Below are 14,590 nucleotides of genomic sequence, written 5' to 3' on the forward strand. Positions count from 1 at the left end.
CAACATGTAATCTCATGGAACACTTACATTTATCCACCGCAAAGGTCACAACTTTATTGCCACGCAATTTTTGTGTTTCTATGCACTACTTCGCCCACAAGCTATGCTGAAATACAAACTCCAAGTCAGGCGGATTCAGAGCGTGCGGCATGTACAGGTTAGGTTAGGTTAGGTTGGGTTGGGTTAGGTGCAGAGCGATGTCGCAAGGACGAAGGCGAGGTACGACGCTTGTCGAGGGAAGAATCGTGATGAAAGGTGCATGCACAAAAATTTATAACACAAATGAAGCAACATTTAAGGACGCTGTACCTCATGTGTCACAGTGGGACATGCTCGTTCTGAAGGAAACAGAAAAGAGAGATAAAGATGCAACATTGTGTGGTATGTGGGCACGTCGATGCTGCACGCTAGATTTACATGTCAATCTTGCGGTAATCGAATCGCACTCGAAGGTAATGTGATGAAGACGACGACCACAGCTTCCTTTCATTTCTCCCCACGTGCTAGTGATGTTCCCAGGGTGACTCTGACTGGTGCAAACAAAGAAAAGTAGGATGGACGCAACCACTCACAATCGGCCGCAGTGAAGTTAGGCAACGAATCGTAGCTTCGTTCCTGCTCCATGAGGTCCTGCAATGAAATCAAACGAAGTGAAATCCAAACGAAGAATGAGGCATTGAAAGAACAAGCTTACGGAGATACTACAGAGCAAGAATAAATCAGTTAAAAATTAAGCTTTCAACGTTCTATTTTTCATTCGCTAGTAGTTCATTCGTATTTCGAAAAAGTCGGTGTGCTACTGGAGCAAATGAAGGCCAAACTTTGCTTTCTCGAATTTTTCACCGAAACGCGGGCCCCAATGTGTCGCTATGACGTCACAGACTTCCAGGTATGTTCTTGTACTTGGGCCACTTTTACGCAGGGAAAAATTCTTGAAACTTGTTCAATTCAGTCATTGGTTCTTTCAGGAAGCAATGTAGTCCTTCTTTACCAGTAAACAATTAAAAGCCAACTGCAACAAAATCTCCCATCGGCTAAATTGGTTACAAATGGGTGTATACTATTAAAGCAGTCTTGAAAAAGTGGCAGAGCTGGTAATTGCCCAATTGTAGGAGGTCTTTTGATAGCATCTAAGGAAACAACACATACGTCTGGTGGTTAGTAGATATTACATAAATCCCTGCCCGTCTGTTCTAAGAATTTTCAGCCCGCCTCTAGCACAGTATCAGCACAGAGGTCATTCCGAGAAGCGACACTGGCCCTCAACATTCTATAGTCGGTAGCAACTTAAAAATTACAAACAAGCTCCACCCACAAAAACGCAGAGCACCTGCCCTTCACCTTCTGAAAGAGAGGCGCAAGCTTGTTGGAGTCCGCACACAGCTCAATGACTTTGCTCTGCTTATGTACATGCTAGGCTAATTGGAAAATAAAACATTGTTGTTTCAAGCTAAAATGTCAGCTATGGCTGAACAGTGATATCAAGATGACTCATCAAAGTTGCCCTAGACGTTCGTGTTTCACCCTGAAACCAGTGACACAAAGACCGATCTGTAGAAGAAGATAGTTGTTTTTAAACACGCGAAACCACTTGATGTCAGGCAAATAAGCCAACCTAATTGGCTGGCGCAGCTAGGCAAATTGTGTTCGAGTTGGAGAGAATATATATCACCTTGTAATTGTTAGGTTGTCACAGACTATAGATTGTGCGTCATTCCTAGAAAGTCGTAATGGCAGTATTTTCTTTCTTTTTTTCAGTTTCGGTGTTTCAGTTTCAGTTTTGGCTTCCGTGATGCATCCACTCATATTCCAAATGTAAAATTTTGTGCAGATATTGCTCTACATCTACACTATCTAAAACTAGGCATTTTACACAGTCTTTTACGGCTGGTAGGTGTGAAAATTTCAAGACGGTGACGCCACCTGTATTTTGTTTTTGCGTATTCTCTGGCTTATCAAGCCTCCCCTCACCGTAACAGTGGCTTTATCAATATTCCCGAAAGGCAATTTACCAATATAGCTCAACTCATATTTTTCTTCAGCACATGTCTCTCTAAGCATTGAGCTATCATACCAGCCACCAACCTCTTTCCCGTTTCAATTAATAATAGCACAATGAGATCAGCATTGAGAAATGATGAAGTAGATGTATCTGCAGGCTACGGTAAAAGAAATGCACACATTATTTCATTAGCTTTATAGCAGCAAGCAATGGTATTTACAACTGGCCATTTCAAAGTCCTTAGGTAGCGCTGCAAAGGTCATATAAGACAGCAAACCAAGCTTTAGCACAAGCACGAAGCAGGCTCAAAAGGCGATGATAAAGGTTGGTCATGATTACTAAAGGCCACTTATTCTCATAATACACCTTGAATACTATCTTCAACTAACTTTACGGCGCTTCAATACTGCCAGTCAACAAACCAGAAGTCTCAAGCATTTAATGAACATGACTTACCTGCATAATGGAAATGTAATACTGGAAAGGGGTGATGCGCATTCTCGTCACAATGTAGTCAGACAGGTGATATGGGTAGAGCATCAGGTGACTGCGGCTGTACTGCAGCACACTGTCGTAGTAGGACTTTTCATCTCGGTGATACGTTCGCACTAGTAGTGGACAGAAGCAGGCAAAAGACTGTAGCGTATCATTCACTGAGTCTACAGGCACCAATTAGGTTTATGCATTAGCTCATCAAATCTTCGAGCAACAAAGACGCCTCCGTGTCATCGGCTAACCAGAACTCCACCGTACAAAAAGCTTCCATGATTGTAAGTCAGCAAGAACGATACACATTCGAAAATAGTAAACAGTGTGAGTGTGGAAGGATCAAAATGAACAGTTGAAAAGTAATCCAAATTGTGGTTTAATTGTTAAATAAGTGAAACGGAAGTCAATTGGCCAAACTTTCACTGCACAGCAAGCCGCCTTGACAGCAAGGTCTACGTCACACTATCAGGCAGGAGACTTCTAAGATTTCAAATGAGAGTACACAAGCTTCGCTTGGCTGGGGTCAAGGCTTATCACAGCTTTCGCATGAACGTTCCAAGCAGCTGATAACAAGTGGAGGACGTTCCCTCTGCCTTCGTGGCCTTGTGTGGCAAGCCCTTGCAGTAACAGGGGCATGCACACACACACACACAATATGAGATGAGTCTCTCTACGTTGTCCAACAAAACAGTAGTCAAATGAGAAGCAACACTTTAGCAGATTTGCGGCTTCTGAACAGCAGGACAATCAACAAGAAGAAGCACAGCTCACCCAGGTTTCCCCGGAACCGCAGCTGGTTTTTGATGCTATACTGAAAGACAGTCTTCTCGAATTCTTTCTCCGAATTTCCAAGCAGCTGTGTGGATAACATCAGAGGAAGCCAGTAAGTATAAAGACTATCTTTGCTTACTAACATGTCATTCCATCATACATTTCAGCAAAACAAAACATGCACCGTGTTATCTCTATTTGAAGGTGCACTGATAGAAACTATACTTATATTCTTCAAACTCCAAGGCAACTTAATTGGTGAGCGACCGAACAATAAAACAGCAAGGAGATTTTTTTTTCCCCTCTGCCATTCATTCATTCGCGCAATTCAGAAAAACAAATAAGATTACATTCAGTCGGGCCACAAAGGTAAAATATTCATCACTCGAAGAACTTGTACAAGCAGTGACTCAAACGTTTTGTAAAGTCAGCCGATTAACGCCGAAACAATTTTTAGAAATATATATAATATGTTGGAAGGATTTCGATTGTATGGCTTATTTAGGAGTGGTGAGGAACACGTGTTTTCGATCATTGCTGAACTAGTTAAGAGCAATGTGTAGAGGAGAAATCATATGTTTAGAGGTAACTCTAATATGTTGAAGCGTGTGAACGTACGTGGAGGCAACAAAAACATTACTTACTGCCTGACGTGTTCACACCTTTTCGTCTGTTAACAGACACACGTCGTCCCTATTCCGTGCTTCGCAGAACATCAACAATCCTATGGGTCATCCATTCATTACTTCTTTGCATGCACATCAGATGTGAAGTAGTTTCTAACATTTACAGATGACCACTTTAGGTTTCTATGAACGGGGGCGTTCGTTACCGTAAGTTGTCAGTTAGTCCACAGCCAAACCTACGTACCCAGTTAGTTCCGTTAGCAAAGCTACCAATGACAGATAATACTCTTCACTTTGATAGCAGATAGCGACAGAGACTATACTAATCGCCTTCATTTTCTTTATCAAGTAAAGCAAATCAGAAAGCACGCTTTCGGTTCACCCGAAAGGAGGGGAAAAAAAACGATTCGCAAACGACAGACCATGGCGCCTTAAGATAGAGAGAAAATTGTTTCAATATGTCACCACTGTTCGTATTAAAGTTAAAGCAACGAAACCCGGTCAAAGAAACGCGGCTTTGAGCAGACAGATCGCAAAACAGCTGACGACGTGCATGCTCACCCTCTTAGCGCTGTCCGGCAGCTTGTTCCAGGGACAGTTCCTACTGATGAAACTTTCGATGTCTGCATTCATGGCTACGTGGAAGGGACAAACACAAAAATGCAGGACCTAATACGAGGGCCCGGCCGGCCCCAACATAAGAGTGGAGGGAAACACGCGAAATCTTCAACCACTTGCCAAGTTCCAGCAGACAAAATGCTGAGCGGCCATGTTTAGCTGATGGCGCCGTCGATGCCGGTCTTGGAAAAGGCGTGGTTGGCGTGGTTTCGCGTGTTATTTCTGCACCAACTTCCTCCTTGACATAGTTTCTGCGTTGCTATGAGGTACGGACGCTCTGCATGAGCTTCGGCGGACTTCGAAATGGATGCAGTGAGTCATTATCCATATCAACGTCGTTCAATTATTTGCTCCTGCGGCTTGCACGTCGCGATCATGAATGCGACGAGCCCAAGCAGGTTGAAGTTGCGCTTTCGGTTCCTTCTTCGGACGGCGCGCAAACGTCCGCGCCCTGCTCAGTATTACGACTGGAGTTTTCCACAAACAACGGCAGTTAAACAAACTTGGCTTCAGCATGAATGTTCTCGCCCGGCTTTCCTTTGCGGCTTCCGCATTGGGGTACAGCCACCGGAATGTTTGCAATGCAATGAAAAACTTTATTCTATAAACTCAATCGCATCGTCTGCCTTCCCCCCAAAAGTAAATTTATTCCTCTTATTTTTAACACTTTTCGATTTACTCCAGTATCATGACCGCACCACTGTGAACACCGTGCAATAGCAAGTCTTTCCCAATAAGACAGTTTTCATCTTCTGTACTTATTTTACTCATTTTGTGCAAACCGCCCAATTCTCGGCCGATATCCCACACGGTGGGTATGTGTCACCAGGGTCCTCTGTGTCACTTATTATGCAGAGAAAACAACAACAGTTCGTGGCCGCATAATGAGCTGTGAACGTGCGCCCTTATGCAATATTATCGAAAGCGTTTTGCGTCATTCGTTTATAACAGGCAACGCACAGATATATGATGCACAAACGTTTCATCGTAGTCCAGAGTGGAGCGTGAAATGTGCGGGAATTTCAAAACGTGTCAAACTCGTACGTGTCACGAATGTCAATAAGAAAGAAAAGGTCTCAGCTTCAATTTCAATTATTATAACATTTCTCCTTCTGAACGGTTAAGGAAGGTGGCTCGTAATTTTAAACACTACTGACTCACAGTTTTTATTATTATTATTATTATTATTATTATTATTATTATTATTATTATTATTATTATTATTATTATTATTATTATTATTATCTAACAGGACCCCAGTGAGCTGCCATGAACGCCTTGAGGCCTGTACTCCTTTGGGTCACGAAAATCAGAAACTGCTGTGAATAATAAAATTGAAAAGTATATATATGCGAACCAATAAATTAACTTTGACAACAAACATTCATTCGCATTCGGTTCCTTCTTCGGATAGCGAGTGCCGTTCGTGACTTGGAAATACTGGGGGCGCGCAGCGTTAAGTTGACTATTATTGTTTGTATGCAAGATAAGCCCTAAAGCGTGCAAACATTTAGAGTGTTCAAATGAACCCAAAAACTACACCTCTATAGGATTACACTCTAAGAACAAGTTGCACCATTTGGGGCGTATCGATGACGATTATCATTGTGCGACAAAGGTGCGCCTGAAAGGGTGTAAACATTTTTTTAGAGTAACATCTACGAAAGGCAACATGTGCGTTTTCTTTGGATTAACTTTCACATTATTCTTCTAGACAATTCCTTTCTTGAATGCATATTTTTACTGTTCACTGGTTATACTTTCATGTCAATAAAGCTATGCGGGAAAGAACAGGGCGCAATCTATCAAAAGGTTTGCATCGTTTAGGGCCCATCTTGTCCAAAACAAATAATCGTAATTTGTCTTGGGTGTTTTTCCTTTCTTTACCGCAGATCACGAACGGCATGCGCATTAATTATCAGCGTGAGATATAATTCTTGATAAGAAAGTAGCGAGTGCAAAGTTTTCAAGACAGCAAACATGAAGCGAGACGATAACGGATGACGATTGTTTGCGGACAAAGATACGTCCCAAATGGTGTACTCTTCTTTCAGAGTTTACACAGCGATAGAGAAAGTATACAGATATACATGTTCACAAGAAAGATAACTATATCGTCCATTTGCGAGACAAAAGTACACTTAAGAGGGTAACACCTCTTAATACTTAATATTAGAGTGCACCTAAAAGGAGTGCACTCTAATAAGGAAGCGTACACCCTTTGGGGCGTATCTTTTCCCCGAACAATAATTGCCATATATGTCTTGATTGCGTTTCCTTTCTTGAAAACTATGCGCTCGCAAAGTTTCTCTGTCAATAATGTTATGTTGCTCTGATAACGCGCATGCTGTTCGTGATCTAGAAATACAGACTAAAATAATTTACGCCCTCAAAAGTATATAAGGATATAAATCGGTCATAACTCCCACCCTTACATCCAAAAAGGGTGTAAGGATGTGAGTTATATACACATTTACACCCTTACTCAATAGGGTGTAAATTGTTCTACAGTGTACCGGGCGTGCAGCGCTAAAGAAAAGAAAGGCACCCAATATATGACTATTATTGTTTGGGGACAAGATAAACCCAAAAGTGTGTAAACTTTTCTTAGAGTGTAGATGACTATTAGTGTTCGGCGACAAGATCAACCCCAAAGGAAGCAAGCTTATACTGTACCACTCTAAGAAAAAATTGCACTTTGTCCCCAAACGACACTTCTTTCTGCACCAAAGATTGATGACATGTGTATATAGCTAACATCTACGTATGCGTATTATGGCGTACTGCTCACCAACAGTGATTGTTATCCAGTAGGTTAGGTTACTACATGTATATACATGTATCATGCACCAAGATTTAAAACTGTACACGAATACACGCAAGATTGGCGCGCGACTGGCTGCTTGAGGCACTTTGCGTGTATTGGCGGGCTTCTTTCACGCTCGGAAAAACACTTTTATGTAGAACGTATTTTGAGCAACAGAAAGCTTGCCCTTTTTTTATGTTTTTTTTTTTCTGGTATTTTACGTGCCAAAACCAGTTCCGATTATGAGGCACGCCGTAGTGGAGGGCTCCGGATTAAGCTGTGTCGGGAGTTTTTCATGTTGCTCTACAATTTTCTAATTGACGCTTTTCATCTAATTATAACATTTCAGAAGTTGATTAATTAAATAAGACTAATTATGTAATTAGGTGAAATGCAAAAAATAATCTGAGTATCTCCAAGCGACGGCAAACAACATTACCCTGGTTTTGTCCAGCTATACATGGCTATTGCATGATTTTAAATCTTGGCCACGGCGGCCGCATTTCGATGGGGGCGAAATGCGAACCCACCCGTGTACTTAGATTAGGTGCACGTTAAAGAACCCCAGGTGGTTCAAATTTCCGGAGTCCCCCACTACGGCGTGCCTCATAATCAGATCGTGGTTTTGGCACGTAAAACCCCATAATTTTTTTTTTTAAATCTTGGTGCATGATAGCTGGGACACCCTGTATATACAGGCCTGGACGAACAATATATGATTCCTTCAAGGAGCAGCTGTGGTTTGATCTTTTCGAACAAAAGGTTACAAGGCGTGCCATGGCAGATTACAAAATGTCAGAGAGTTCGGCCACTTTCTGGCTTGCTGAATATGGCGCCATTTATACTGCCGAGCTCAAAGTCGTATCACTGCTGATAGCGTTTTTTTTTTTTCTTATCACTTAACTGAGTGCCATGACTATAGAGTTATTGAATATTTAAATGAGTGATTTCAACCTGTACCGTAGAACGTAATCGATCAACCAAAAGAAACATCGCGCAAAAAATAATGTGACCGCGTATTTCAAGCAATCGGTTACTTGTAGCGCTGTAACCTTGTGCCGTAACAAAAGCGTAATCTCGTAGCAATCTCTCGATTCAAGATACGGCGCACAATAACGTCTGGTTTGAAGGTCTGTGCGGCTTTCCTCGAGCTGAAACATCTAAATCTGCCCTCGAATATTACGTCGCTCTAGACTGAAGCGACCGGGGCTTGTGAGAAGTCTGCTACCACACGTGAGCTAAAGGTCAATCAACTGAGGGGTGTGATGGGAGCCTTACGGGAGCTGTCACTTCACGAAATACGGCTCTACTGTTTCGTCACTCACGCCCGTCCGTCATTCGAAACGCGCAAGCAACACACAACAATATATGCACGTGTGTGCTGACAACAAAGCGCCTGATTTTTCTTGCATGACCTTTACTAAGATTACCTCGGCGACCGATTTTTATTTGACGCGCAAGCGAGTGGGAAGCCAAGGCATAAGTCTCCGAGCACGTGTGCATAGCGCACCGACGTTGAGTGAGTACCCAAGTGTTGATTATGAGCCATCCTTTGAATTGTATATCCAGTGTACGCTGGAGTCTTGTTGCTCTATCCTGATATAATATAGGATTTGTTTAACTTAAGCAAGTCGTTTTAATCGCGTGCGGAAGGCACAATCAGTGTTGTGAAAGTCCACATGGTGGAGGAAAGTTCATGGAAGATAAAAAATGTCATACACCCGACTGTAGCAAGAAACTACAGAGGAAACCCATAGGCTTTCTATTCCTACGAAGTTGTAGCTTCGTGCCAGGGGTTTCCTACAAAAGACACCCAGGTTTCCTTTGTATAGCTGCAGTGCGTTGCCGTAGAGATGGCAATGTTTCGCTTGCATGAATTCTACTGGTTGAGCTGGATTCTAAAGTATACGGCACCATAAATCAGAATTCACAATTCACTAACAATTGCAAAAGATCGCTAATTAACTTACTTACTAATCACTTTAGGGAGCATTCATTGTAATTTACGAATTTGAGCCAGTGAGTTTGCAAGGTATACACGCACTTAAAAGAAATTCTGAGGCTGGCACAAGTTTCGAGATCTGAAAACTGATGCTTCATATTATAGCTTCGAAATTCATTCCAAGCTTCGGCGCACGTGCTTCCAGAACTGACCGGCGTCAATCGAATACTGCCATGATTGTTGCGTATTACGTTTGCAGGAACAGGATATGCTTCTCGAAAATTCGGTGCCCTGTCACCTGACGGTGCTCGCGCTGCTGGTCTGCGGTGGCGTCGTCCTGCAATGCCTCTCGACCGAGCCAGAGGACGACGCGGCGAATCGTGTTGAAGATGACGAAGACCCGGTGGAAACAGTAGTACTAGACACGGCAAACGGCCCGGTCAAAGGATTCATCGCCCAGTCGTGTCTGGGAAAGCCAGTGCGTGTCTTTTACGGAATACCGTACGCTAAGCCTCCCACCTGTCAACGCAGGTTCGATCGCGCCGAACCTATCGAACGGTGGAGGGACGTCTTCGATGCCACAGTGAAGCCCTACTCTTGCTTCCAAGTGTTGGACACATTCTACGGGAACTTCAGCGGCAGCGTCATGTGGAACGCCAACACGGAAATGAGCGAGGACTGTCTCAAGCTCAACGTCTGGACACCCGGCTGCCCGTCGTCCGAGGAACCACTCGCTGTTCTTGTCTGGATCTACGGCGGCGGCTTCTACAGCGGCACTTCGACGCTGGACGTCTACGACGCTAGGACTCTGGTTTCGGAGGAGAACGTGATCGTGGTCTCGATGAACTATCGCGTCGCGTCGCTCGGGTTCCTGTCCTTCGGCAATGAGCAGCTGCCCGGAAATGCCGGTCTCTACGACCAGTACCTGGCGCTCAAGTGGGTCCGAGAGAACATCGCAGCCTTCGGAGGCGATCCGAACCGAGTGACACTGTTCGGCGAAAGCGCCGGGGCTGTCAGCGTGGGTTTGCACATGATGTCGCCGCTCTCCCAACCACTCTTCGCCAGGGCCATACTTCAGAGCGGATCGCCCACTTCGCCCTGGGGCTTCCACGACAGGGACACGGCTCGGAGAGCTGCAAAAAGACTGGCTGTTGCTTTGAGATGCCCGGACGGCTTGGACCAGGACACACTGGATTACCTCCGCATTAAAGACCCCGAAGATATCGTGACAAGCGAATCGAATAACGGTGGCATTGTCGACTTTCCGTTCGCTCCCGTCGAAGACGGCGCTTTCCTTCCAGGCACGCCGCAGACGCTGATGGACGCGGGTGCGTTCGCGACAAACATAAGCGTCATGGTGGGTTCCAACGTAAACGAAGGTTCCTGGTTCCTGCAGTACTTTTTAGGACTCTCAGTGACGGAAAAGAGCCCGAAAGTTACGAGACAAAATTTCACGGCTGCTTTAGAAGCGCTGGATCCGTCGCTGAGGGGGATGCCAATCGACAAGGTCCTGGAGATGTACGCAGCCGGTAAGACGCCTTCGACATCCGCGGAGATCTTGAGGGCCCTGGACTTGATAGTAGGTGACTATCACTTCACGTGTCCCTCAGTGCGGTGGGCAGACCGCCTGGTCCAAGCGGAGATACCGGTGTACCAGTACGTGTTCGCGCGCAGGTCTTCGCGGAACCCGTGGCCCCCGTGGACGGGCGTAATGCACGGTGAGGAGGTTGCCTTCGTGTTCGGCGAGCCGCTCAACGACACGCACCGGTACAGCGAAGAGGATAAAATCGTGAGCCGTCGCATCATGCGGTACTGGGCCAACTTCGCCAAGACCGGGTGCGTACATGCACACGCTTCAGTCGTGGCACATTCTCAGCTGGCCGTTTTCGCACGTGCTTCGGGCATGCTACAAATTTCGTGTATAAGACGGCAGCCGCTCTCGAACCTCGATATAACGAACAGCGCTATACCGAGTTATCGGATACAGCGAAGTAAATCTGATATGTTTATCGTCCCAAGCAGCCGTTGTCGAACCTCAATATAACGAACAGGACTATACCGAGTTATCGGATACAGCGAATTAAACCTGATATGTTTATCCTCCAAAGCAGCAGCTGTCGAACCTCAATATAACGAACAGGACTATACCGAGTTATCGGATACAGCGAATTAAACCTGATATGTTTATCCTCCTAAGCAGCAGCTGTCGAACCTCAATATAACGAACAGGGCTATACCGAGTTATCGGATACAGCGAATTAAACCTGATATGTTTATCCTCCTAAGTACCCCTGGTACAATGCATTGCACGTTGCCTTTAAGGTGTTTCTTTTTTTCGAAATTCACTCGGAAGTGATTGCGCAAATTATTAAATCTGGGGGTGAAGTACAGCTAGTGCATGTGTAACTGCAAATAAGTCGTTTACTCATATTCTTATCATACACTTTCGAGAAATTTGACACTAAATTGATCTGTACCTCTATGTGGTCCCAGACGGCGGAAAGCAACCTTGAGGTGTGTTTCGAAATCACTGAGATTGCGTGAAAATACCGGACGCGGCAGCAACATGGCAACACGTAGTTCCATCGTCATCTCTGCGTTTAGGCAATGAAATGCAGTTTTTACCATGAGGGCATTGTAATTTTGTTCACACACATGGCGACACAGCTTTGGGCATCTAACCATGGTATTAAATTTTTAAAAATGTTTTTCACGTTCGTAACATAACAGTAGGCAATAAAATCCACCTTGAAGATCGATTATCTCCCATAGCTGTATTCGGGTCTCAGAAAGGATATCGCCGATGTCAGCCTGTGACGAACTTATGCTTGTAACGAATATCGGATGTCACAAATGTATTTTCGTTTCGAATGCGACATTCATGCGAAGTTCGATTATTTTAGTGTGAGCTAGAGTTTCCTTCAAAAAATGGTGGTCACATCTCATATGTTCTACGTAGTCTAGCTGATTATCTGTGTATGTATGATCTGGTCATCCTAGCATTTGACTTTTTCGTACTACATGAAAGCAGCAGTCATGAGGGCAGTAAAAGTTACTTCGTTAATGGAATAAAATATCTAACAATTTATTTTCCGTGCGATTGCGGAAAAACAATAAACAGATTATTTGGGTGAAATCACATAAATACAACATAACAGAAAACAGAAGAGATCAGAAAAGACATGTTACAAAAATTGCGCCATATTTGTTGTTTTTGTTTTGTCACAAAAATGTTTTAACAGCATGTGCTAGATGATTATTTGACGCCACCTCGATTCAAAGGGGCTGCTACTATCCTAGGTTATATTCATAACGTTGGCAAGTTTTTGTCATTACGTTGCACGGTATATAACGAGTTAGCAGTTAATTCTCATACACAGGATTCATTGGCGATGACGGAGGGTTAATCAGGGCAATCTGGCTTCCTGAGCGACATAGCGTGCTCTGCAACTTCTCGTCTGCTACGTCTGCTAAGGCCGCCGGAATTAAATTTATTGCAATTTCGCTCAAATTTTAAGCTTGTACAGTTGGCCATTTGAAATATTCAAAAACAATTCGAAAAAATTTTCCCATTTTGGAATAGTGACCATTCGATTCGAAAACCGAATATAGGATGGGGCAATATTCGATTCGTTATTCAAAAGTTTCCAGTATTCGCACACAACGTATGTAGGCTTGCTTGAGAATACGGGGGTTAGACCGTCTCCTTATTATTACACGCGTCAACGCGCATACTAAGCAACGTGGACACTATATAGTTAGTTCTGCGACTGGCCTTAATTTATAACTGAGTAATTTATAACTGAGTAATTTATAACTGAGAACTCCTGCTGTGCCCAGGAACCCCAACCTTCCAGGAGACGGATCGTCACAGTCGACCAATTGGCCCAGGCGCACGAATTCGCGCAAGGAACATCTGGTGCTGGATGTCAACGAAAGTGTCGGGTGCGCACACCGAGAAGCCTACTGCGAGTTTTGGGAGGACCTACGACGCAACCAGACCCCTCCGGTCCCGTCCTGTCGAGAAGACTCTGGGTGCGCGTAGCAGACCATTTCGTGTCAAAAGTGTATACCAGGGTTCGAACGCAAGACGTCGTGCAATCATGACTGAACTGTCACCTTAATTGTGCCCGTTCCTTGTCACCAAGCCAATTAAGCGAATTAAGGTCACCAAGCCAATTAAGGTCACCGTTCCGGTGATCTTAACCGGCTTCGAAGCCACCGGTACGGGCGCGCGTTACAGCAATAAAATAAGCCGCGGTGCGGCCAGGTGACGTCACAAGCACTCCGGGCAACTCAAGGCCCAGTATACAGTCCGGGGTTCTTACTCTGAACATTCGTCAGATTCCGCTATGTTTGCGTTTTCAGCGTGAAAGTCCCCGTCAGAGCCTTTTGCGCTTGAAGAGGCTGTTCACACGTATAACGTACAGTCACATGCATGTTGAGGCCGTGGCGCTCACATGCTCACCATCAAAGTCCGAGTTTCTCGTAATTCGCGACAAAGCCAATCGCTCTGCTCAGGCTTCTCCACCGCATGTCACGCTTGACATTCGCCTCAACGCCGTCAGCATTCCTGAGGTGCAGACCATCCACATCTTAGGAATGCTGCTGCAAAACAACACACGCAATGGCGCATCCATCATCAAGCTGTAAACAGCGGCCCAGCATATGTCACGGCTCAATCGTAGAATTGCCACTCGTAAACACGGGGTTAAGGAAACAGACCTTTGTAAGCTGATCCAGGCGTTTATTCTGAGTAGGATAAGACCAAGCTAGGTGGCTTCCATAATCTGCCAGGCCTACAAGACGGCGCTTGACATTCCACGCTATATCAGCACCCAGCAGCTCCACCACCTGGGCGTTCGTAACTTATGCTATACAGATGAGCTCATTGAAGCACACCGAACCGCGCATTACCATTTAGCGCTTACAACGACAGGCAGACGTGTTCTTGCGAAACTGCAGGCGTACAGCATGGCCCCACTCACAAGAGAAACGCGTCCCTACCACCTCGATCTTGTCACGGCCGATTGATATTTGTCAAACCGCTCCCTAAGAATATGCTCGCAGGGATCCACGACACCAGGCGTATAGGGCTCACGCGGACTCTCTGCACGATTTCTGCAACGGCCACTCAGAGATGTCCTGCTTTACACGGACGCGGCTCGTTATCCTCCTTCTCCTAGCCGCCCTCACTTTGCAGTCTGCGCGGTGACCGGCTCGGGGCGAATCGCTACCTCAGCGACCATTATCATCTCGACACCCAAATCAGAAGCTGCTGAAGAAGCAGCCATATCGCTCTCGCCATGCTAAATGCGGACATCAGTGTAGTGGTC

General features: G+C 44.9%; 3 protein-coding genes across 4 annotated transcripts in view; 2 read left to right on the plus strand and 1 right to left on the minus strand.

Annotated features, from left to right (window-relative positions):
- Nucleotides 1-4,738, minus strand: part of LOC119430964 (protein FAM91A1) — a 36,601-nt gene extending 31,863 nt beyond the window's left edge. Inside the window, exons 1-4 of the mRNA XM_037698428.2 lie at nucleotides 4,450-4,738; nucleotides 3,263-3,347; nucleotides 2,459-2,610; nucleotides 573-630 (exon numbers count right to left, since the gene is read on the minus strand). Coding sequence (XP_037554356.1) covers nucleotides 573-630; nucleotides 2,459-2,610; nucleotides 3,263-3,347; nucleotides 4,450-4,521 — 367 coding nt within the window. The 5' untranslated portion in view covers nucleotides 4,522-4,738. The remainder of the gene's footprint in view (nucleotides 1-572; nucleotides 631-2,458; nucleotides 2,611-3,262; nucleotides 3,348-4,449) is intronic.
- On the plus strand, nucleotides 3,303-13,539 carry LOC119430965 (acetylcholinesterase). Of its 2 annotated transcripts, none has more exons than XM_037698432.2 (3): nucleotides 3,303-3,374; nucleotides 9,514-11,090; nucleotides 13,095-13,539. In XM_037698432.2, the coding sequence occupies exons 2-3, from the start codon at nucleotides 9,523-9,525 to the stop codon at nucleotides 13,297-13,299; spliced, it is 1,773 nt and encodes a 590-aa protein (XP_037554360.1). In that variant the 5' UTR covers nucleotides 3,303-3,374; nucleotides 9,514-9,522; the 3' UTR covers nucleotides 13,300-13,539. The 2 variants fall into 2 exon arrangements, with proteins under 2 accessions (XP_037554360.1, XP_037554359.1); XM_037698431.2 differs by lacking the exon at nucleotides 3,303-3,374 and adding an exon at nucleotides 4,706-4,818.
- The window catches only part of LOC119430968 (acetylcholinesterase), a 12,593-nt gene continuing 6,762 nt past the window's right edge, over nucleotides 8,760-14,590 (plus strand). The window contains exon 1 of the mRNA XM_037698436.2: nucleotides 8,760-8,831. The gene's annotated coding sequence lies outside the window, so the exon portion shown is untranslated. The remainder of the gene's footprint in view (nucleotides 8,832-14,590) is intronic.

The sequence above is a fragment of the Dermacentor silvarum genome, chromosome 10 (assembly GCF_013339745.2).
Source record: "Dermacentor silvarum isolate Dsil-2018 chromosome 10, BIME_Dsil_1.4, whole genome shotgun sequence".
Lineage (NCBI taxonomy): Eukaryota > Metazoa > Arthropoda > Arachnida > Ixodida > Ixodidae > Dermacentor > Dermacentor silvarum.